Below are 24,598 nucleotides of genomic sequence, written 5' to 3'. Positions count from 1 at the left end.
TAAAATAACTAACGAGCGATCTGAGGTGGGGAAAAGGAAGGGGGGAGGCGAGACTGAGTTTTTAATGGTWGGGTTCGATTTCCGTGGAAACTACGAGCCTGATAACACAGTACAACAGCTAATCTGGGGGGTGAGAAATTCCAAGTCAGGGTGATGGTACTAGGTCAATATAGTAAAACCCTCTAAGGATTTGGCGTTCGTAGGTGTAAGTTTTTTTTTTATGACCTTTTAAATTTTTTCCTTATTTCCCATAGTTTTTCATCTTAACAAATTAATTTTTAATTTTAGGCGTCCAGATATACGAAAGCTGCTTAAAAGTGACGCATTCAACAACATTTTGATTGACGCTAAATTGAATGCATGGCAGGCATTCAAAGAAGTAATAGAAGGCTTGTAGGGAATGTATCGTTCTAACAACTACGATGCTTCTGTCGAGAGGATGTTAACAGCATTCTAGAAAATTGTTTTTTTTTTTTTTTGGCTTTTGCCAAAATGTTACAACTAATCGAAAAAAAAACATCAATAAGGATAAGAATAAGGAAACAATTTAAAAGATCATAAAAAAAACTGACACATACGAACGCCAAACCCTTTGAGGGTTTTACTATACTGACATAGTACCATCACCCTGACTTGGAATTTCTCACCCCCCCAGACAATAATCCCAAAAATTTTCCACAGTGTAATAAAAGAAGTATATTTCAATTACGTAGGAAACAGAAGGGTCTATAACTTTTGTATATAAACTTTTTTAACATAACCTAAAAATCTATGTCAAAAATTCACTTAACCAAAGTTTCGAAGTTTTATTTTTATCTTGCACAATAAAAAATTCTTTTACGATATTTGGTGGAAACTTACCTCCTTATGTTCCAAGCATACTGTATTTTTATGTCAAATATTTATTATTTATCCTTGAGTTGACTTAATATCCGAAAAAATTCAAATTTTCCAACAAAAACTCTCAAGTAAAAATATCAACTTTTTAAAGGACATTCAGTAAGCTTTATATTCGTGAAAGTCTCTGCTATCGAATGGTATAAAATATGTATAAGTTACTGCGATAAACTTTCTCAGAAAAGCCCTCACTAAACAGCGAGCGTTCTCATCAATTTTTGTATGTGTTAAGTTGAATTTAAGTGTGCTATATACAGAATCCTCAAAAAAGGAGACCCCACAATCTGCGCCAACTACCGGGGGATAAGCCTCCTCAACATCGCATATAAGGTTCTATCGAGCGTATTGTGGGAAAGATTAAAGCCCACCGTCAACAAACTGATTGGACCTTATCAGTGTGACTTCAGACCTGGAAAATCAACAACCGACCAGATATTCACCATGCGCCAAATCTTGGAAAAGACCCATGAAAGGAGAATCGACACTCACCACCTCTTCGTTGATTTCAAAAAGGAACTGCCTTTATGCCGCGATGTCTGAATTTGGTATCCCTGCAAAACTTATACGGCTGCGTAAGCTGACGTTGACCAGCACCAAAGGCTCCGTCAGAATCGGGAAGGACCTCTCCGAGCCGTTCGGTACCAAACGAGGTTTCAGACAAGGCGATTCCTTATCGTGCGACTTTTTCAACCTGCTTCTGGAGAAAATAGTTCGAGCTGCAGAACTAAATAGAGAAGATACCATCTTCTAAAAGAGTGTACAGCTGCTGGCGTATGCCGATGATATTGATATATGGTGCAAAGGCTTGGACGATGTCAACAACGGATGAGTGGACGTTGCGAGTGTTCGAGAGAAAAGTTCTGCGAAAGATTTATGGTCCTTTGCGCGTTGGCCACGGRCGTTGCCGTGGTGATCAGAGTCATTTTTTGCAGATTACACAACTGACTTRGATTATGATCCAATGTATTATTCCTTTCGTTTTTGTTATTTATTTTTCAATTTAATTCATTCTTCTATGATTTATTTTTGTTATTGCTTTAAAAAAAATTTCTACTCTCAGTCTGTTTGTGCAAAATCATTTAAAATTCCGTTTAAAGTTTAATAGCGTTCGCAAATCTWATGCATTTAATGGCTTGTTTATCCCCAATAGGATATGGTTTATGTGTACATTTGACATGCAGCTATTTCAGCATAAAATAACCTAAGAAATTCGTAAAAGGTAGGCACAACAAACAAATGTARGGCATAAAATTAGGCGTGAGCGCTTATAAAGGAAACGCTTGAAAGTGAAAGTGCTTTTCTCACGCACATAAGAAGCGAAATTCAGTATTGAAATGTAAAATGCTGCTTGCGGCGTATTACTTGCTCCCCAATAATATGGATATGTCCTTTGCAACTGTGACACAATATTCGTCAATCAGTCACTTCAACACATAGCTCACGACATTTTAGATGTATGTGTACTCCATACTTTCCTGTATAAGTACTTGTGTGAAAGCATCTTCTACGCATATTTTCTCTTCGGCAGAAGCTTCCTGCTTCTTATATATTTTTTGTTGGGTTTAAAGCACTCAGCACTGCTRTCAAATGTCGACTGACAAGCTGCAGATTGACAGTGCAATAAAAGACAGACTAATTTACATAAGTATGYGTGTATGAGCATAAAATCTCATATATTGAAGGGCAAGATTATTTAAAAATAATGGGAGCCTGCACAGGCAGTACTTGGTACAGATAACAGGAGCACATGTGCGATATGYATGAAGTGTAAATAACATACTCGTACCATATACATACATATACATATGTATATGTGCATATCTAAATACGCTTTTGCTTTCACACAGCTACATTGATGTCTAATTTGCATACATTGGGCAATATGGATATTTATGCATGCATACATACGAGTATAGTATGTATGTATGTATGTATATTGGGGTGCGCTTTAGACTTTGATGCAAATATTGTAACTTAGAGTTTAGTTTAAGTTTAAGTTTGAATTTGAGTTTGAGTATAAGTTTAAGTATAAGTTTAAGTTCAAATTTAAGTTCAAAGTTTAAGTTTAAGTTTAATTTTAAGTTTAAGTTTAGGTTTAATTTTAAGTTTAAGTATAAGTCTAAATAAAAGTTTAAGTTCACATTTACGTTTAAGTCTATCTGTAAAATCAAGTTCAAGTTAAATTTGAGTTTAAGTTTTAGCTTAAGTTTTAGTTTCATTTTTTCTTAGGTCATGAATAAGTTTAGGTTTATTAGTTTAATATATAGTATATGTCATTTCTAAGCACACCTTAACTTACATACATATATATATTATTTGCATCAAAATATGGCAAATATTTATGCAAATTTTCACAAATTTCTTCTGACACTAAACAAACAAGCAAGTTAATTTACACATACCCACATACATCGAAGGCGACACATTTTATGAGTTCTCGGATAATCAAAATTGTTGCAGCATGTCAATATCCCTCTGCAGGCAATCGAGCGACTGAGCTTAAATTTCATAGCACACACTTAAAASTACCGTAATAAATTCAGCATTTCCAATGCTGACGTGTGTGCGTTACTGTATCAGAGGTCTGCACATATGAATCCAGAATTTTTGTTTGTGACCGTTTATATGTTACCAAAACAAATTCAAAGTTGCTCTAAAAGCTCTGTAATGTATAAAGTACCCTTTAGCTATAGAGTTAAATTGAGTTCTAAGAATATTWTCAGTGAATACCACATTTCGTTACAGAACCGAAAATAATTTAGTTAATTACGTTTCGCTTTAAGAAGCTCCTAAATTGCATGATTCGTATAACAGCTTTTTCTGCAAGCTTGCATGCTATATATTTAGTATTTATACAATTATGTGTGAGTGCAAGAATTTATAGGTAAATAAGGAGCCAACTTTTCTACTATTTTACGTGCAATGTATTTAAAGTTCGTTTGTATATGTAAAAGTGTACCGATGAAAGTTTAATAACAAAACACCAATACATGTAAGCGTAAATATACAGACGTTTGTTGCAAATTTGTCTCACAACTTTTTCTATAAATATCAAGGTGCAAGTAAACTGTGTCTGCAGAACACATATACAATTTGTATTCGCATCTGACACATTTATTTATTTACGGTCCAGCAGACTTATATAATATATACTCTCTTTCATTTYGCAWGATTGGGTTTGATTAAATAATCGAKCYTAACAAAGTTCTCACTTCGACGGCTTATAACTGGTCAGTTGTGGTATCTAGAATGTCTTTAAAACTGATAACAGAAACCCTCATAGATCGACGAAGCGATTTGAGTCGATAACAATTCTGTTGAGGCAGTTAATGKCAGTTTCGGCTATGTCTCCTACATCGYCGATGGTATGACTGCCAAGATGTTTCAACTTCAGTCCAGCAAAAGCTGTACAMTGGGAGAGAGTGCCTGGTTGTTTCTAGCTCCCTATCACACAAAACAAAAGTGACAGTTTGCGACTGAATAGATTTTTTGCCTTACTATGGCCAGTAAGAACTCCTACRATTGYGGTCATATGAACTTTGCTAAAGCCAAGTAGTTCAGTAGATCTCCTATGGTCTATTGTAGGCCAGAAGGATCTCGCCTTCAAGAATGAAATTGAAATAATTTTACATACAGCAAACTTTAAAATATTAAAAATTATTATATGTACTCATAAAGTAAATTTTTGTCCAGAGTATTCATAAACCAAGCGCCAAGCTCAGCAGTTCTATATAAGTGCGATAGTTTTCGAATCTTTAGAACGTGTCATGTTCGAATATCTCCATTTTATTTATTTATTGAGGTGGTACTTCAGTTAGTGAATAAACTGAGTAACCTGTTTTAGTTTACTGCATAAATGAAGTGAAAATACCAACAGAAATATTGAAATAATAAACTAGTAGAATTTATATTTTAAAGCACAAAAATATATTMTGCTGCCCAAATATAGTAAATGCTATTTGCGCACGTACTTATCTKCAAACCTATTACCGAACGCTGCTTCTCCATAAATAAATTCAGAAGGAAGCTATAATTTTGGTATTTTGATCATTTTCTCACTTTCGCTGTTTCATTAATACATATGTTTGGAAATAGTTCTCCAAAACCTGATTGCAAAGCTTCATACCTACATTACATATGTGAATTTATAGTAGACATACATATATGCATACAACAAATATCGGCATAGGAATGCTGAAGCCCCTTACGCCGTTCATATGTTACCATATTGAAGTATTTAAGCACATAATAAAAATCACATAATTCAATTTTATGGAATAAACAAAATCATTTCCCCAAAGAATGTAAAAAATAATTATTATTGTTTTTTTGTGAAAATACGAAATAATGATTTACGAATATATCACTTTTATTATGAAATATTAAACTTTTCAACGTAGTATTATACAAATATTTTGCAGGCAGCTATTTGTTGTTTATATTCTCTAATTATTTCATATTACTTTTAATTGYTGCGATAAAAATTTGATTGATGTTTCATGCGAAATTTGTTTAAAAGTTTCATCTGAACGCCTACTAACGTTTTATTTGCTTGCGCGTTACCGAATATAATTCTGGCAATTAAATTGATAAATGAAGTTATGATATTAAAAAACAAAAATTTACTTACTTAAGTTCAAATTCAAAAATAAGTAATGAAAAGCTATATTCGGGTGTAACCGAACATTTCATACTCTTGCAAAGATTAAAACCAGGTAACCTTATGGTCTTATTAGCATAGAAGCACTACGTATTCGTACTGTCAATGGCGGCTTTCAAATCGGCGAAAAGCTGGTGTGTGTCGGCCTTTCTTTCACTGTTTTTTTTCCAAGAGTGAATGGTGAAAATATGGTTAATTGTAGATTTTCGAAGTCTGAAGTCACACAGATAAGATCCATTCAGTTTGTTGACGGAGAGCTGTAATCTCTCACACAATACGATCAATAGGATGTTATACTATTGAGGAGGCTTATCCCCTGTTCATTGACGTAGATTGTAGAATACCCCCATTTGTAGATTAAGCAGAGTATACATAGGTTGCAATCGTAAGGCATGCTTTCATCTTATCTATTTCACCGTCTTCGATTGGAGAAACGTAGAAAAGAGTTCGCCATCTCCTTATGTCACACTTTCACTGGCGTTCAGTAATCTGAAGAAATATGAAGTTATGGAGGGAACTTCTGTATATTCTGAACCCAAGTCGCTAGATCACCACTTTGGGTTCTCGGCATATTGAATTCGATGACTGCAGTATGCCGGGAAGTCTCTTTTCTCGTTTACTTTATTCTAGAAATACGGATATTTCATATATTCGAAAAGCTTACATATTTCTGTTGCTTAATACATTAAATTCTTTTCTTATTCGAATCATACCTTTATTAACCACCTTTTGAAAAGTTCCATAAGCTTTATTAGCTATTCTAATTAGTTAATTGCAGCAATTACCTACAATTAAATTTATTCAAGCTTATTTGCCATAACCGTACAAGCAATAATAATAATTTTGCTTGGAAATTAAGCAAAAATATTTTTTCGCATTAACTACATATAAAATTTTGTGTGGAAAAATCACTTTACACATACGCTAATTCTTGCATATTTAACTCRCCATTCATTGCTTCACACAGTCACACATATATATTCACTCACCCACGCGCCTTAAAATAATTAATTTACGCACTAATTAAAGCTAGCAATTTTAATGATATAAATACTACAGCTTTTTTGTTTTGTTGTGTGCGTTGCACATTTTCCACAACAACAATAAATCAATTTTATATTCCCCAAACAATTATGAAGCACACTGGTCGCTGATGAACTCGATAGCCATCAATGTAATAAAGTGAGATTTAATTGCTTCCGCTTAGTGACTTTCAATACAATATAAATTGCGGCTCAACGGTGGATATTCATGCATTTTATATTTTTGTGAATGACAGCAAAAACAGTTGACAATCCCTGCTTTTCATTTCAGTAGCAAAAATAAAACTCAATAAGCGTGTAAATTAATAAAAAAATTTGAATAAAAAATACAATTAAGTTTAATGTGAAGAGAAATGAGCARCATTAATGTTTACGTTGTCAATAAAAACATGCAGGCGCTTGCATATGAGCAAACAATGCGTGTATTTGGTCAGCATATCGGTCCTTATAAGCAACTTCATTCATTTGCTGGCCGCACAATTGGCTACGTGCGCTGCTGCATGTAGTCAAAACATTGTTACAAAGTGTGACATTAAGAGCCACATTAATTGTTTATTAAATTATTAATAATAAAAAGGCAAAGCGCAATTAAATTCCAGCAACAATTCATAAATGTAATAAAGAACCAAAATAGAGATTATGAGTTGAAAGCTTAAATGCACATCCAAAGGTATGCGGGATTTTTTTTTCTATAAATATATATATGTATGTATATATGTGTCTTTCAATAAGTACATTTGTTTGTGCTAKGCATATATGCATTTCTCTGCATTTGTAAGCCTGAACACGTGCATATCTATGCCTTAAATACTTTGGCGTCAATTATCGCCCAGGTGTCAATGTGTGGCATGCAACTCATGCACGGAGCGGCTTATTTGAATCTGTGATAATTGAAAGTACCGCACAGAAATTCCAGCAAACAAATTTCAAAAATTAAATGAGCAAACTAAAAATAAGTAAAAAGTGCACACTTATTTGTTGTTGACAGCATTAATTATTTGTGATTGTAGAGTGGAGAAAAAACGCACAAAAGRATTAATGATATGCATGAAGTAATTGTCTTTGTGAAAACAAATTGATTTATTTTTTTATTACTGCTTGTATAATGCCAGTGATAATCTGAAAATATTTTGTATGCCATGAATGTAAAAATTCTGCTTCTGATAGTGTGGCAGCTGTTTGTGAATAAATTTTATTGAGAAGGTTAATAAGTTTCACTGGTTATTACAATTGGACTTCTCACCTAAAACAAAAGTTTCAGAAAGCGATGTTTTTCCTAAAAATCAGGAYMGAARACAGCATTTTACGAAGAATAACTTWWTATGGCGAGCTAGTTATTAAAAAATATAATATTTTAAATAAGTTTTCTCCATAAAGCAACAAAAGTTGTCAACTAAATATTGATAATAAAAATTACAACAAAATACTCGTATCTACCAGACCTGAATTTGTAAAAAATCATAGAAGCATTATCTACATTTTTCAATTCTCATGCATTAACTCATTGAATTATTTCGTTCTCGCTGATATTATCATTAATAATTTCTTTTTATATTATACTTGTATGGTTAATTATGTTGTGAGTGTTTTAGATGACGTTGAGAAAAGAATCTCAACTGCTTTAGTTTTGAAAACTCACTTTTTCACATTGTAGCATTATTTTTATAAAAATTTCTACTTCAGCTAAATTTTGGGTGCTCATATTGTATTGACATTAAAGAATTGCTAAATTTTTTCTTCTAGCAAAAGTCGATCCACATCCATTTGGACTCGTGTAGGCTGGGGTTATTGAAATTGATTCAATATGTTTCTTTGTTGATATTTGGTTTTCTGTTAATAATCGTTTCTTTGCTGATAATCGTTTCTTTGCATACTTTAATTTTTTTTTAATGTATTAATGCTGGCAGCTCCTCTCTCGGAGGAAATGTGGTATTTTGGTTATAAGTGTCCTCATAATGGGTAATTGCTTGTTGTTGTGGATATTTTCGTGGAGGATAATCTTTATATGAATACGTTTATTGCTTATTTATAGCTTCCATCAATGTAGYTATTTGTGCATGGAGTTGCGCCATTTGTTGTTCCAATTTTTTTTCTTCTTTATGGTGAATTAATTGTCCAATGTTTCACGATTTGTCAGTTTTTGTAGAATTTAACGTCATCTGCTACTTCAGAGTTTATTGCGAACATTGGTGAAAGTATTATTCTATATTTCTCAAGCTATATTTTGTGCCTTGTTCCACTTTTTCATGAACTTTTGCAAGAATCGTCATTGTCCGTTGTTCCAAGGTCTGTTGTAAATCTTGATGAASTCGCCGCTGACCGTGTTTCAGGATCTGCTCTTGATTAATTTCTAGAAGTATTGTCCGCTGTTACAGGATTTATGCTTCCAGCCCTTATCATTTGTTTCGCCACTATTCGCAAGCATTTACTGCTGGAAGTCTTATTTCCCGTGTAGTGTTTTGTTTTATTCCTTTCGGAATGAAATTTGAGTTTTTGAATAGCAAGCAAATTTACCATTCCAGTTCAGCCTCAAGATAATTTTTAAATAAAATAAAAATGGGTTAAAAGATATATTTTTGAGCTGAACTGAAATCTGACCTCTTTATTTATACTCTTAAGTTTAACTTGTTACATGGATCTTACTKCTAATTATACTAACTAGTGTGTTTACTTATTACAAGATGATAGTTTAGTTAGTATTATCAGCTTAGGTACACTTCGCTGTTCTGAAGTAAGGCTATTTAATAATTCTACCATATTTATTCAATGATAAGTTTGTTTTGATATTTTTTGTTTTGATATTTTGATATTTTGATAAATAATGTTATAAAGTAYACTTTCCTTCACTCGCGCAACGATAGTGAGCAGAGAAATTACGGATCGGAGTTAGCTAATAAYACAGAACCTATTAGAATCAGACTACGCTGGTGCAATGTTACAAAAGAATGTAGTGTATTCTTGTGTCAGCGACATCTGTTGCTCTAGATTTCCTATAATTTATATATGAACGAAACATTTTCCGCTATTAAAAAATACCAAACGCATCTTAACTCTGAGCCCTAACAATCGTAAGTTGCTAACCTTAAACATTTTAAATTAGAGCAAGTYACATATAAAAGGGAGCTTTTAAAACTAAGTGCTATAATTCYAGTATGGAATTCGTAGGTATTCTCAAGTAATTAGAGAGATGTGAGTCATGAGTCTACTAAATTGCGGCCTTAATAATTTTTCTCCGTACCAAGTTTACTAATTATACAAGGAGTGCTCAAAAAGTATCGCGAATTTTGAATTTTCGCGGGTTACGTATATTCGAATTTCGATTTTTTGTGGCGTTATGTTGGTACTCATGTCTCTTGCACGTGTTTTGGATCGTCTTCGATTACCAATTCAAAAAAATGGATCAAAGAACCTGTATCAAATTTTGTGTAAAAACGAAATTAAGTGCGCGGATGCATTTCGAATGTTGACTGTGGCGTACGGAGAAGCTAACTTGGACCGAAGCAACGTTTATCGGTGGTACAAAATGTTCTCAGAAGGCCGAGAAGATGTGACAAAAATTGGCTTTTGCACCACSATAACGCCTCTGCTCACACATTGTTGCTTGTGCACGACTTTTTGGCCAAAAACAACACACTAATGATGCCGTAGCCATCGTATTACCCAGATCTGGCCCCCTGTGACTTTTTCTTGTTACCTAAACTAAAGAGACCCATGAAAGGACGACGTTACGTTTCTCTTGACGAAATAAAGACGACATCGAAGGAGGAGCTGAATAAGATAAAAAAAAAAAAAATGATTTTTTGAAGTACTTCGAAGATTGGAAAAACCGTTGGCACAAGTGTATAATATCTCATGGAGATTACTTTGAAGGAGACAAAATAGATATWCATGAATAAATAAATAATTTTTGAAAAAACACAAAATTYGCAATTCTTTTTGAACACATCTCGTATAATAGATAGATCGAATTCACTTGTGTTTTTCTCCGTGCTATTAACGATTTAGAAGGCTCTACAACCTCTCAGAAGCTCAGCAATTATTAGTGTATTTTTTTAAAGGATATCTTAAGTAAGTAGTTATTTATAAATGTTTCAATTTTTACCTTTAAAGTCAATAGCGAAAAATCTTGAATTTTTCGATGCAGATTTGTCGTAAATAGTTTTCAGAAAATATCATTAACTGAGAACGCTAATACTCATATTTCTTTTATATTTTCGTCAACATTTAATTTCATTAAAAAATAGAAATTTTTCCGTGTTTTACTTCACTTAAGTTTGGATATAAACATTAAATACATTTATTTACTTAATGAAATGTATTTTATTATTTATTTAGATTTATATTAGACCTAAAGTTTTCTCTGAAAAAATATGAAAAGTACACACCTCAATCAACAAAAATATATTTGGAAATACGAATGGTAATGATTACTCACTGCAAAAACGCTAAAGGTATTACTGAACCAATTACGGTTGATCGGTAGACAATTAAATTTAGAGTTTTACAAAAAAATTAAACAGAAATATTATTGCATCTAAAGCAAATTAATTAATTGTCCGCCGCAAATAACTTCGCATACATGTGTATGAATGTACATATACCTATCTTGCTAGAGTAATTGCTAAAAACATGTAAATATATTACTTATATGAAATATATATGTATGTATGTGCATATTTCTGCGCAAAAATGTAATTAAGTGAAGGTTTGGAAGAATAATATCAACTGCCACCGGATATTTGTATATAAAAATGTTCAATGCAATTATATTTTGTGCCAGGATTCAAYTCCATATCCAAATATACATAAAAACCATCATATATACATACCTAGGTACATGGAATACACATTATATAAATATTTAATTTATTTTTTCATAAATGCCGGAAAACATATGTATGTATGTATATCCGCTTAGAGCCTTTTTTATATTTCCACACAAACGCATACATACATATATAATATATGCTTTAATTCCATATTGCATGACCTGTGCGCCAGCATTGAATTACTTGTTTGCCTTCCGATCAGACAACCGATTCGCGTTTAGTATTAGTTTGGCCTGAATTGTATTGCGWAGAGTAAAGATACATTCACTTGCTATATATAATGTATTTTGTATATGTTTATGCATAACTATTGGCTGGATAMAAATATATAAGAATGGAAATCACCGAAAATAACGCCTCTTTAAATCCCATTTATGACTTTTATCCAAAAATCTTTTATTATCACACGTAAATATTGAACTCGATATCGAAGATAGTTGGATGTTTGTAGAATGGGAATTCGTAGAATTGGAAAAGCGATGCGCCAAATGTTGCTTTGTTTGCTGACTGTTAATATAAAATTCGAAATATAAAACTAATAATGAGTTCAAAATAAAAAAAACAGTTTTCGAATATTATATCCGTGCAATTCCGTGATATCGTAACTAGAAATGGAATGCACTGTTTTAATGATTTGTGGGGAGTCTAGCTAGATTAAATACAACAACATTCCCCAGATGAAGCCGCTTCAACGCATGAAAGAACACAACTGTTGGCTGACAAGCTTATGTCGTATATATTTGTGGATGGAATAATTTTGATTGACTGACTTGACTTGAAAAAGTAAGTCGTTATTTACACGACTTTAACATAGGTGTATTGGACCGTATAAAGGACGAAAGCGAAAAATACGGCCACATTTGAAGAAAAAGAAAGTGATGTTTTACCAAGACATTACACTGTGTTCCAGGTCAGTGAAAATAATAGCAGAAATTCTTGAATCGGGATTCGAAACGCATTTGTGTTCACTGTCTTCTCCAGATGTAGCCTTCAGCAACTATTTTCTGTTCTCAGATCTAAAAAAAAAAAAAAATAACAAAAAAACGATCGTTATTAAGAAATTTTCGTCGAATGAATAGATGATCGCCGAAACTGAGACCCCTTAATGAAACAAGTATCGCTATAATCAGTATGACACCGTTGAAGTAAACTACTATAATGAATGAAAAAACGGATTTTGCCCAAACAAATTTTCCTTTACCGATCTRAAATCGAAAATCAAACTTCGGCAAGCTATATTATATATTTTCCATATACTTTTACCATAAGTCATTGTCAGATATCTTCTCAATCTAATATCATGCCTTTAATATCAGCAAGAAAACATTTTATGTCTAGATTTTCCTGTTTTTACATGAAAAATTAATATAAAATTAAAAGCCAAATTAATTTTTTAATGCTTTCTTAATTTTGATTTACTTACAGTGAACTAAATGGAAATGAATGGCTGCTCATATTCATTAAAACAAATAAACCCAAAGATATACAAAATTTGAATAATTGAAAAGGAAGGCAGCTCTATTTGAAAGAAAGAACCTTAAAGAATACAGAAAATTAGTTAATAAACTAAATCCACCAGCTGAAAATGGTGTAAATACAAAAGCAAACTGGTCTATATACAGTGAAGATATCAGCGGGAACGGAAACTGAGGTCAAGCGAAAGATTGCAGGAGATTTACCCTATAAATAAGTAATGCCAAAAGTACTTATACATACATATGTATTAAGGCACATAAATCACAAGGCATGTAAACATCCCGCGCTGTACACTGCTATAAACCGTTAGATRTACATACCCACCTTTTGATAAGTATTAGAGGCAAGCAAGTACTCTGAAAGAATATATGTGTATGTTGCTGCATAGCCACAGCCGCTGCTCCTTTGTCTCGATTTAGTTGAAGCGGTGACCTTAACACTTGCCACACTGACCAATGCTAATGAATCAGCGACAACAACAACAACAACAACAACAACGCGGAAAATAATTTCACAATCTGCACCCAAAAACCAACAACTCGTTGTAGCTCCGAAAACGAATAACTAAACAAAGGCTAGCGGTGTAACCACAATGAATGTAATCGCCAAGACCCAACAATTCGCACAGACATTAGCAGTAGTTGGCTTCACCAGTATCACTGCGGCGGCCACTCATGCGACGGCACACAATCCAAGGACGGATAATTTACTAGCTGCAGCCGCAGCAGAAACAACTCGTTCCACTTTAACACTAGCTGCCAGAATGTTGGCTGGCTTACCGACATCCGCCTCCGACATTGCTGACTCAGCGATAACGGATATGGCGKCGGTGGACAGCACGAGCAGCAWTGAAAGTGCTGAKGGTGAGGGTGAGGGTGTGGCCGAAGCAGAGCCGGATGCGTTGGATGTGTTGCGAGATGAATGTTATAAACGCTTGAATGAAACCGCGACACAGTTTACAGCAGGTGAGTGGGATTGTGGGTGTGGGTGAAGGTGGTGTGTGTGTGTATGCGAATCCTTTGTTTAAATGCGTGCGCAAAGTGGTCCTAAAATAGTTTAGTATAGCGTTTATTAGAATGGTAAAAAATCCATTATAATCTAGAATATAAATTTTAATTACTTTAGACGTTAAATTAGAGTTRACGAAGCGAAATTGCATTTTAAATAAATATCATTTATGGCCTTCAATGTTTTAGTGAACTGCAGGAAAAAGTCATAATTTATTAGCAGATTTTTAACTTTAAAACTGATACCCTTCAGACTATCTTCGCGATTTTATATTCAAGTGAATTAAAGGTCCGCAAAAAGGACACCATTCAGACCACCTAAACTCCAAGAAATTCTGATTCTCATACCATACTCTATCATTTAAATATTATTTCACTACCTCATATATGACTTAAACCATGTTCAACAGCAATGCTGTTCGATTTACTTTCGGTCCAATGTAACGTATTTGAAATTAGACCCGACCGTCTGACACAATATTTTCTTGATGCAAAACGCTTTTATCAGTCTTGTATTAATYTTCAATTTTCTGGAATTCTGACTTGGAACCCTACATGTATAGAGGATAGAAGTTGGCCAATRTCAGCTCTATTTAGTTTTCATATGTATTCGATATATGGGTACATTCTATTKAACGATATACATATTTGTTAAAAGGACGAAAATTATTTATTTCATATATCTCATTAAGGTTAATTCTGGACCTCTTTTTTKTATGATATCTTATATAGGATAGGTTGGGGTAGGGTGGCTAATGCTGCATCAAAGTGGGGACGTCCTTCAGGAAACCACTTCTAATAGCCAAATATTCAAAAGTTGTGATGTAATTTTATCACAACTTCTTCCAAACAGCTACAATCACAGAAAGATGTAATTTGCTAAGAGCGGAGTTCTCTAGAACTCTTACAATTTACTCGGAGCCGAAGGGAGCTTGCAACTGCATAGAAATTCAGCAGTGAACCATAAAATCCAAACTAAGCTCAGTTCCGTTCCCATTCCGCAGTTATTGAGTTTGAGGTACCAGTCTTAGCAAGGTCATCAGCCTTGATATCTCACATAGTTTTTGCTAGAAGATAATTGATTTTACTGCTATTTTTWATTTTTTTTTTWWWTWWTTYWYWWYTWTTWTTTTTTTTCTTTGTTTTTGTTAGGCTAAAATAAAATTATGAAAACATTACTTACAAAATTGACGAGAACCATTTTCGTGCTATAATTTCGTTTGACGCGTGAAATTTGCTGTGGACACCTTTTTAATTTTGACCATAAACGTTTGGGCAGCTTTAAACTTCTTTGGGTGCGGTTCATACCAATTCGAGAAAAACGCGTTTTAAGTTTGCTAGCCTCGGGCGCACAGGTTTTCAAGGCTGAATCTCCGAAACTGTTATTCGGATCAACTTAAAAATTTAGGACAATATTCTACAGGTGATGTAGAACTTAACAAGATAATAAAAAAAATTTTTAAACCCATAATCCCATGTGAACCATATGTGGAATCCATGGTCATAGTACGATTTTATTAATTTTTTAATTTTTTGAAAAATGCACTAAAAATGGAATGATTTTATACCATTGAAAAATTTTTCCGAATCGTCCTATTTTTTGACTTATTATACGTAAACAGTGCCCAAAAATTAACGCAAAATTTAAATTTATCGGCATAAGTAAAGTGTTGACAACCCTAAAGTGGAGTGTTAGGAATAGAAAAACCATTGTATTGAAAAAATTTTAGAAATACTGAAAGCTTGGCGGTCGTAGAACCAAAATTTCGTATGATATATAATCGTAATAAATTTAACTTCGTCAACTGTGAAGAGATTCTGAAATGGCGGCAACTTTGAAATCAAACACAACATTTCGCATCAAAGTATCGGGTTGTCGTCATTGGTTGGGTAGACAGACAAACATGCGGCAATTAGTTTGATATATGTTAAAGTATATATATTAAAGTTTTTTCATGAAAATTTTGTCCGAAATTGGGAAAAAGGTAGTAGTTCTGGGTAGTATTCCGATTTCTAGGGAAAAAATAATTTATTTTGGCTCTATATAACGTTATCTAAAATACAAATTACTGTAACATCACTTTTCTTAAGATAGCAGGCGAAGAAAAACGATATAATAACTATAATAGACAACACTTTTTTGAAACAAAATTTGAGTTTTGGTTATAAAATGGTTATATGTATGTATTTTGTATTGGTATTTTAAAATTTTATGCTACATATTTGTTGCATGATGTATTGAATCTTTTGCATTTTAAGTGACGATATATATCCTAGATCTTTCTAGCCTAATACCTAACATATATAAATTTAATTATGCAAATATTAAAATAAAATTTGAAAAAACTAATTTAACCAAAATTTAACTAAGTCAACTAAATAAGCGAACGCTACTTTAAACAATGTTTGCAATATTTGCAATGTCATGAAAGAGATTAAAATTCAAATGCCCAAATAAGCAAATTACAAAATTAAAATTTGCCCAAAAACCTTTAGTTCTAAGGCAAGCCAGATTTATTATGACTTAGCATTTTGCAAAACAAACCAGATTGTGTACAAAGCGATATTTTTGCAACCGCAAAAAAGGTGAAAAGCATAATGAACAACTGAAAATATGAAACAAAGTTTGACTTTTTCGCACCGCGTGTCAAAACAAAATTCAACGCACACACACACACACACAATATGATATGCTATGGCAATGTATCTAACTCTGTTTAATATTTTGGCATTAAGTCACTCAAATTTTTGCGAAAATATGACACAATAACGGGCTGTGACAAAACAAAAATTTAGAAACATGCACACACGTAACCACATACTATATATTTATATATATGTATTTGTATATGATTTTACATATTTGTATAAACTTTTCACTTTGCTTTGCTATTCATATTTTCTCATTGTTCTTTTACATGCACCCAGGTGAAACTTACTGCGCTGGCACATTTGATGGTTGGCTCTGTTGGCCGGATACTGCCGCCGGCACTTCCGCCTACGAACGCTGCCCGGAATTCATAACCGGCTTCGATCCGACAAGTAAGTTTGAAAACATCAAAGAAATATTTACAACGAGAMAAACACTTTTTGTAATATATATTSCATACTATACATATATGTAACTGTGCGGATGTTTGTGTGCCACTTTGCGTCAGTAGGAAATTGCACAAATGAAGGAGGAAAAAGGAAACTGCCAGCTGGCAGCTTAACCTTAACCGATTGCACGCTTAAAGCGGGTCATATAAAACTGTCAACAGCAATTTATACGAGCGTCAATACACACAYACATACATACATACATTTAATATATACCTGTTTATACATGTTTGCATACTCTAGGGCGTATTTTGCTCGCCCACCGCCGCTTGCGTTCGCATAAGCGTTTGATATTGTATTTTGTCTGTTTTGTTTTTTGTGCGCTTTGTGCTTTTGCTTTTAGCCGCTGAGACGCACATTAAATTGAAATGAAAACTCAACCGCCAACAGCAGGCAGTCATGTGGAGGGAAAACATAAACACCTAACCAATACCCAAAGGATCAGCCAACAATAACAAAGTGCCTTACTTTTCTTTCATTTTATTTGTAAGAGAAGTAGCAAGCAGCAGTAGAAAATTGCACAAAACGAAAATGTTAATATTTAAATGCTGCAGCAAGCATGCTTAGCATTTTGCGGAAACCAATAGTTAACCGCTTGCTGCCTAAAGTAGCCGCAAWCAAATCCGCAATGACAGCGAGACCTTCTTTGGCAATAGCGTGTAATTGTTTGAAATAAATTCAGATTTCTCTATTGAGTAGGGTATTTTGCCTGCGGCTTAACCTCAGCAATCTACATTTACATATTCACTCATACTGATATAACATTTTATCTTGCTGAAATGCACTGCGTGAGTTGCGTTTACTGGTAGTAATAAATTTTATCCAAACGCAGACCAACATTCAATGCGTTTTGCTAAAGAGCAATTGCTTTAGCCTTTTACTATTTTTAGCCAAATTGGAGCTCACCTCTAAAGCCGATTTATTGCTTTTCTATTTCTATGTCTGCAAGTTGATTAATTCGATTTTGAAATGATATGCATGCTYGGCTTTCGGCTCAAGCTAATCCACCCCAGTCGTTGTAATTAATTTGATTTACTATTGTTGTTTGGCAAARTTATTATAAGTATGTTAGAGTGCATATGGCATTTATATTGCTCTTTCGTTGCTTTAAAGGTAAGAAGAGCATACTTMTGCATTTTCTGTGATTCTTATGCCAAAAATTCAATGAGATTGAATTCATAAAAGATTTGAAATCACTTTGTACGTCCATCTTACTATCGTTTAATGGCAGAGTTTTTATATTTATATTAAAAGCGTGTGATATACATGGAGGTGGCTCGCCAAACCCCCTTGTACTTTGCAAAAGATTGTGTAGATTAGGCACTGTCATTGTTTTGGGTTTCCTTCTTTCGTATTTAGAGGCCATACGCTCCCTATCGGATGGTGATTCAGACTATTTCGTGGTCAATCTAATGAAGTACTACCCAAATGTTATCCATGAAGTGAGAAAATAAACGAATTAACTGAAAAGTATTTACGGGAATAAATAATATTCATTATGTAACTTACAGAGCTTACGCGATAACAAAGTGTGGTATTCGCTCGATTTAAATTTTTCTTCAACTGGTGGCTCATTTCATCGATTACACTTTCAATAGCACTAAACTTTTTTCCAGCGAATATTTTTTTGAAAAAAAAAAATTTTTATTTTTTTTGTCAATTATTTCTTAATTTGTTGGATCTGCTCTTTTTTAAGTCTAACAATAAGTTTTCAAGTCTTAAATCAATTTAATTGCTGACATCTATGACCAAAGAGTCGGTGGCTAAAATTTAGAGAAATGTTAGTTGCGAAAAATACTCGAAAAATGTTACCACAATATTCTTCGATTTAAAACACGACTTATGATCTCTACTAAGAGTTTAAAATTAATATCATTACCCAATGTTCCCACACGATGTGTTCAAAGCGTTCCGGTCAGGTGTCCTCAGTTTCCCCTTTTCACCCAAAACAAGGTCTTCCTTTGTTATCTTCAGAATATCAGCGCACTCCATCAACTTAATTTTACGATAAACACAAATCGTTCTGAGGAATTTTTGTGTTTTCGTCCACTACTTTCTTCTTCATTGTTGTCATCTTGAAGTTTGAGCGCTCGCTTATGCAATTATTAGCCATCTTCAAATACTCCACTTATCTGCTAATTATGTGTGAGTGCCGCTTTCAGCACCAAACTTATACAATTGAGTTTAAAGTTAATGAGAAAGAGTGACTTTCCGATTAAAAAATAGTTATTAAGGGGTATCTACTTCCACTTATGGTGCCTCAAAGTCATCCAATAATTCCATAACATTAAAATATTCATTGCATAGATGTATAACGTCACCGTATAGGACACATAATATTTTATCTAAGCTTATGGTGGCTGCGTTTATTATGACTGAATTCTAAATTAGTAAAGAACTAGCTTTCGTAACCTGCTCATAAGTATAACGATGTTCTATTTATATATACTAGTTTGAAAATAATGTTTGAATATGATATGATTAATTACTTCTGGTAATATTTTCTAAAATTGAAATTTTTATAGACCTAAGTTCTGAATTACCAATGTTAAGTTTACATAAATTGGTTCGCATGAACATTAGACCAAGAAAATTTGTCCAATAATTCCGTTTTTTTTTTTTTCCATTTAGCTGTGAACGCGATGACTCTCTCCTCTCCTGTTAAAAAATTACATGTAAGGTGTAAGGTGGAGAGAGTATACAGTTGACTCATTTGAGTTATCTTCAATGTTACCAAGTTTTGTTTTGCATTTTAGGTCATTTTTTTTTTTTTTTTTTTTTTTTTTTTTTTTTTTTTTTTTTTTTTTTTTTTTTTTTTTTTTTTTTTTTTTTTTTTTTTTTTTTTTTCTCTAAACTTAAGGCTATCTTTAACAGGTCGGGAGTAATGAGTGAATTGAAATAACTTATATTCGGGTTAGGTCTTTTTTCTTTACGTCGAGAAAGGACTTTACTTCCAAATTGGCTACTCAGTGCAAATTAGCACCTTTTGCCATAAGTTATTCTGCGTTGAATTTCGGGGTTGACATGGTTGTTGGTGTTAATGCTGGTTACAAGAGAGACGAAGTTATCTGCGACTGCGAAGTTATGATTGTCAACAGTGACGTGAGAGACTGGAGATATTTCGTCTTGCCCTCATTCACTGCTAGATCCATTTGCTTCGCTTCCTTATCCATTTTGAAGAAACAAACTGTTCGATTCACTACTTGTACTATACATATAATTAACTATAATATGAAAGAATAGAATACAAAATCTTATAATTCTCAAAATTCAGAAACAAAAATTAGTTTTCCACCCATTCTCTATGCATTTGAAGTTCTCATCACATATTTTGACAAACTACATCTCAAACCTCCATTTGCTTTCATTCATTAGTTACAAAATCTTGCATGACAAGACCTACCACACGCTAAATTACAAATATTTATTTAATAAAAAACGTAACCGTGTTAATGAATAGCAGAAGCGTGATATTTATAAATGACAAGTACTAATAAAAACTGCCAACCAAGCTCGTAAAGCAAAACCAAAATCAGCTGCACAAACAAAAATAAGCGAAATGCTCATGACACATACTAAGTAATATATGGTTTTGTAGCTAAAAATAAAACCAGTGCAAGGATGTGCCAACTTGAGCTTTAAACGACAAGTAATCAGCGAGCAAACAAGAACCACAAGCAGAGTCAACAACAGCAGCACTAACACCAGCGACTTGAAATGATATTTAACACATGAACCAGAGCAACAGGAGCACAACCAACCAAGCGACAATTGCTGCAGAGCAAATACCTACTATACACACACGAAAGCAAATAAATCGGGTGGCAACTCACCGAATAACCAAGTCAAACAAGCATTCGGCTCAATAATTTAGCAAGCCATATTTTATCACCCGCAGGTCAACATTTTGCGCGCTCGCAGAGCACTCAACTGCAGCTTCATCATCCGTTATGCGCCGCTTTCATGGTGCTGCATACTCAGGCACTAAAATTTCTATTTCTCCGTTTGTTKTGCGGAACAAGTCAAATTGATAACACGCGAAATGCTATCGGTCTGCATATATATAATCATATAAGTATATATACTATATATACCACAGTAGTAGTAGTGTTGAACGAGCAAGCTTGTAAGATATAATATATGACTGCATGGTACCACAAGCGAGCATGCCACAATGCCTAATTGGCAAACATTTCGCAGCGTGTTGGCCCCCCGCAATGTTTCAAGCGACACAGGTCACAGTATGCAAAGTCTGTTATATTATATAATTATTTATTTAGTGGACAGATTAAATAAAATACAACGAGTGATGAAGTTCACATTTACGAGCAAGACAACTTTTTATATACACACCCACATTTATGCTTTACGCATTCTTCAGAGCAAATMTATTGATTCTAGTTTTATATAGAACTATTTTAGATCTCTTTTGGTGGGTCATGAAAATCTGTCTGTCGACTTTTCCGAGAGTTCAAGAGCAACGGTTTGTTACTATTGAAAAGACTTCAAAACCGACTTCACCTAAGATCATTACTAATAATTCTTTTAAATTCGGTGTAATCGGCTCTAATAGACAGTTTTCTCGAAATGCTGTTTTCAAAAGAAATTTCCTCCGGAACGGTTGAACCGATCGACTTGAAATTTGCACTCGACCCTATAGATATATTTGACAGGTAGTTTTTAAAGGAAAAAGATTTATAATAAAAATTTCAATATTTTAAGCCTCTCTAAAGTGTTCAGTTTACAAAACACGACTCTATTGTGAAGCGGTTTTTGTTTTTTCATTTTTTTTTTTTTTTTTGTTTTTTTTTGTTTTGTTAAAAATCAAAATTTTGACTTACTCTTCGATCAATACCTGTATTCAGATATATTTATAATATTTTTGGGGTTTGGAATAATTTTTAGCATTTTAACGCCACAAATTGATTTTCGAAGGTGCTCCTGGACCCTTCACAGAAAAAATTGTTTTCATACAAGTATTTGATTTTGATCGGTGTAATTGAGTGTCAGCTACATAYAGTATATCTTGACAATTTTATCGAAGTTGCCTTACACAATAATCTATTCCAAATTTCGTGAAGATATCCTACCAAATCGAAGAGTTTTCTATACCATTTGATTTTGATGGGTAGTCTGTATGATCGGAGGGTGCCGACAAATGAGTTTCAGAGGTAGGAAAAGACTCTTACAACAATTTAGATCTATATTTCAGAAGCGTATATGATAGACGAACAGAACGACATGGGTAAATGGACTGATCATTTGTATCATATCATGAAATAATTTTTATAATTTGTAAAATAAAAGCATGACAAAACACGTTCCTAGCTACACTTCATGTAATGGATAGCTGTAAACTCGTCTAGCAGCATTTCCTGAAGCCTTCRCCATTGCCTTAACATTTAGCACCCACAATGATATACTTGTTCTCATCTGTTGTGTAATATTTACTTTTCCATAAAATAAAAGTACTAAATTTAGTTTACTGGGTTTTTACACCCACTTACATACTTATTTACTTAGGTAAATTTCGTACTTTCTCTGTTGTGTTTTTAGTTCCATTTTCGGTCGCTTTTTTCGTTGTGCTCGTGTGCAATGTACGTGACGTTTACACGTTACCATTAGCATTTTGTTTTTATACTTGCCATACTTACTTGCTATATATKTATGTACATATGTGAGCACTCTWTGTATATACAAAGACRCACATATGTATATAGAGACAAGARAAMGTATRCTTTTACTCTGAAAGCAGAYATTTAAATTCACTATAAAAGTGTGCTGCATACTTACAGGCTTTATAGCTTGTGACAGCAAAACTTAAAACTGCTAAATTATTTAAATTTAAAGTGTTCAAGGAATGAAGTTTACATTTCTTACACTTACTTTTGGAGAAAATTTCTTTTTATTTAAAAATATACTTACTTTCCAAATGTAATATGAAATCTGAATTAAAGAAATTCTTGTATATCACTTAAGTAAAGTGGTGAAAAAAAAAAACACAATCAGCCTAAAAGTTCTTCAATGCATTAATGAAGCTTAAAGTTGAGTAGATACACTTGATCTCTCTAGCTAGCTCATTAAGTTTAGCAATAATAAGTTTTTCACCATGAAGGAGGAGTTTTTCACCATTAGGTAGGAGGCAACTTTTAAGGCAGGCTTAAGCAGATAGCTATACCTTTAAACGATGTTTAATCCTTAAATCTACTATTTTTAAAAGAAGGTTATCTAACGTTTATCTTTTAATTAACAAATTAATTAAGTCTGCAGTTATTTGAAAAACTTCAATATTTTTTTTTAAATTCTATTTTCTATTTTTTATAAACAAAACAATCTGATATCAGTATGTTTATGCTATCGGCGCGAAAATGAGCTTCGAACAAGAGGTTTTAATGTTTTCAAAGTGGACGTGAGGACATAAATGACGATCAACATGTTTGCCTAACAAAATCCGTGAAATTCCGGATCCGGAACTTCCATCAAAACTGTCCGTGAATTCATCAAAAATCAGCCGAAATCATCATTGAAATTCATGGAAATGAAATTGGACATCTCCAAAACATCGATTTATTGCATTTTAACCAAACATTTGGGCTTACGAATGGTGTGTGCACGGTTTGTTCCGCAGATTTTTTTTTTTTTTTTGGTTTTTTTTTCTATATATAGTATGTATTAGAAATTAGTATGTAATTGGAGTTTGATTTTAAAGACTATATTGCCAACATCGCACTATACATATAATTTCTTTCCAATACACAATTTTTTGTCTTTTTCCAAAATATGAATATTCAAAGCATTGCCAAAAACCACACCAAACTGCCAACTTATGTAATGGTTGTTCATGAATAATTTCTAGATTTTCTTCGCACTAGTGCTGGTATGRAAAAMTTTTGCGTTTGACAAGATATATTCACTAGATTTGGTATAGATTATTTTCTAAAGCAACAATGTAATTTTCAAAAAAATTGTTCAGATCGGATCGCTATAGCATATAGCTTCCATACACGCTGAAAACATAGTTCCTAAAAGAAATGCACCTGTGAAGCGGATAGTAGCCTCGTTGTAACCAAAATCTGGCCGATTTTCATCTATACGAAATTTTTCCTTCAGTGACTCTTCAAGATCCTGCGACCGTAGCAAACCGTATGAATGTAGTTAAAGACCAAATATATAAATTTAATACGAAAGAAGAAAGTAAATTTTCATGTTAAAGACTCTAACCTAAAGATGTCTACTGAAATAGCTCATTTTTCTTATCAAATATTCTATTAAGAGGGTGCTCTGAAAACTTTGCTTTGTTGGACCGAAAAATAGCATTCTTTGAGAAAATATGGATAATCCGTTGAGACCAATTTAAGCCCAATTTATTGATTTCATATTTTATTGATCTTGACGAAATAGCACTTTTTTATTTTTAAACAATTTTTTTCTTATTTTGTCAAACATTTGAGTGACCCTATACAACAGTTGATGTAGACGTTTTCAAAAGTAGTCTATAACAAGTAAGGAAGGGCTAAGTTCGGGTGTCACCGAACATTTTATACTCTCGCATGATAAAGTGATAATCGAGATTTCAGGCGTGGTTGT

The 24,598-nt window shown here is 33.2% G+C and overlaps 1 protein-coding gene across 3 annotated transcripts in view; it reads left to right on the top strand.

Moving 5' to 3' along the window:
• Positions 1 to 12,863: 12,863 nt before the first annotated feature.
• The window catches only part of LOC108972559 (calcitonin gene-related peptide type 1 receptor), a 52,204-nt gene continuing 40,469 nt past the window's right edge, over positions 12,864 to 24,598 (top strand). For all 3 annotated transcript variants that reach the window (XM_018939190.1, XM_018939189.1, XM_018939192.1), the window contains exons 1-2: positions 12,864 to 13,870; positions 16,841 to 16,954. In XM_018939190.1, coding sequence (XP_018794735.1) covers positions 13,498 to 13,870; positions 16,841 to 16,954 — 487 coding nt within the window. In that variant the 5' untranslated portion in view covers positions 12,864 to 13,497. The remainder of the gene's footprint in view (positions 13,871 to 16,840; positions 16,955 to 24,598) is intronic.

The sequence above is a fragment of the Bactrocera latifrons genome, unplaced genomic scaffold (genome assembly GCF_001853355.1).
Source record: "Bactrocera latifrons isolate USDA-ARS-PBARC rearing strain unplaced genomic scaffold, ASM185335v1 scaffold_409, whole genome shotgun sequence".
Classification (NCBI taxonomy): domain Eukaryota; kingdom Metazoa; phylum Arthropoda; class Insecta; order Diptera; family Tephritidae; genus Bactrocera; species Bactrocera latifrons.
This window is presented reverse-complemented; position numbering and strand designations above follow the sequence as displayed.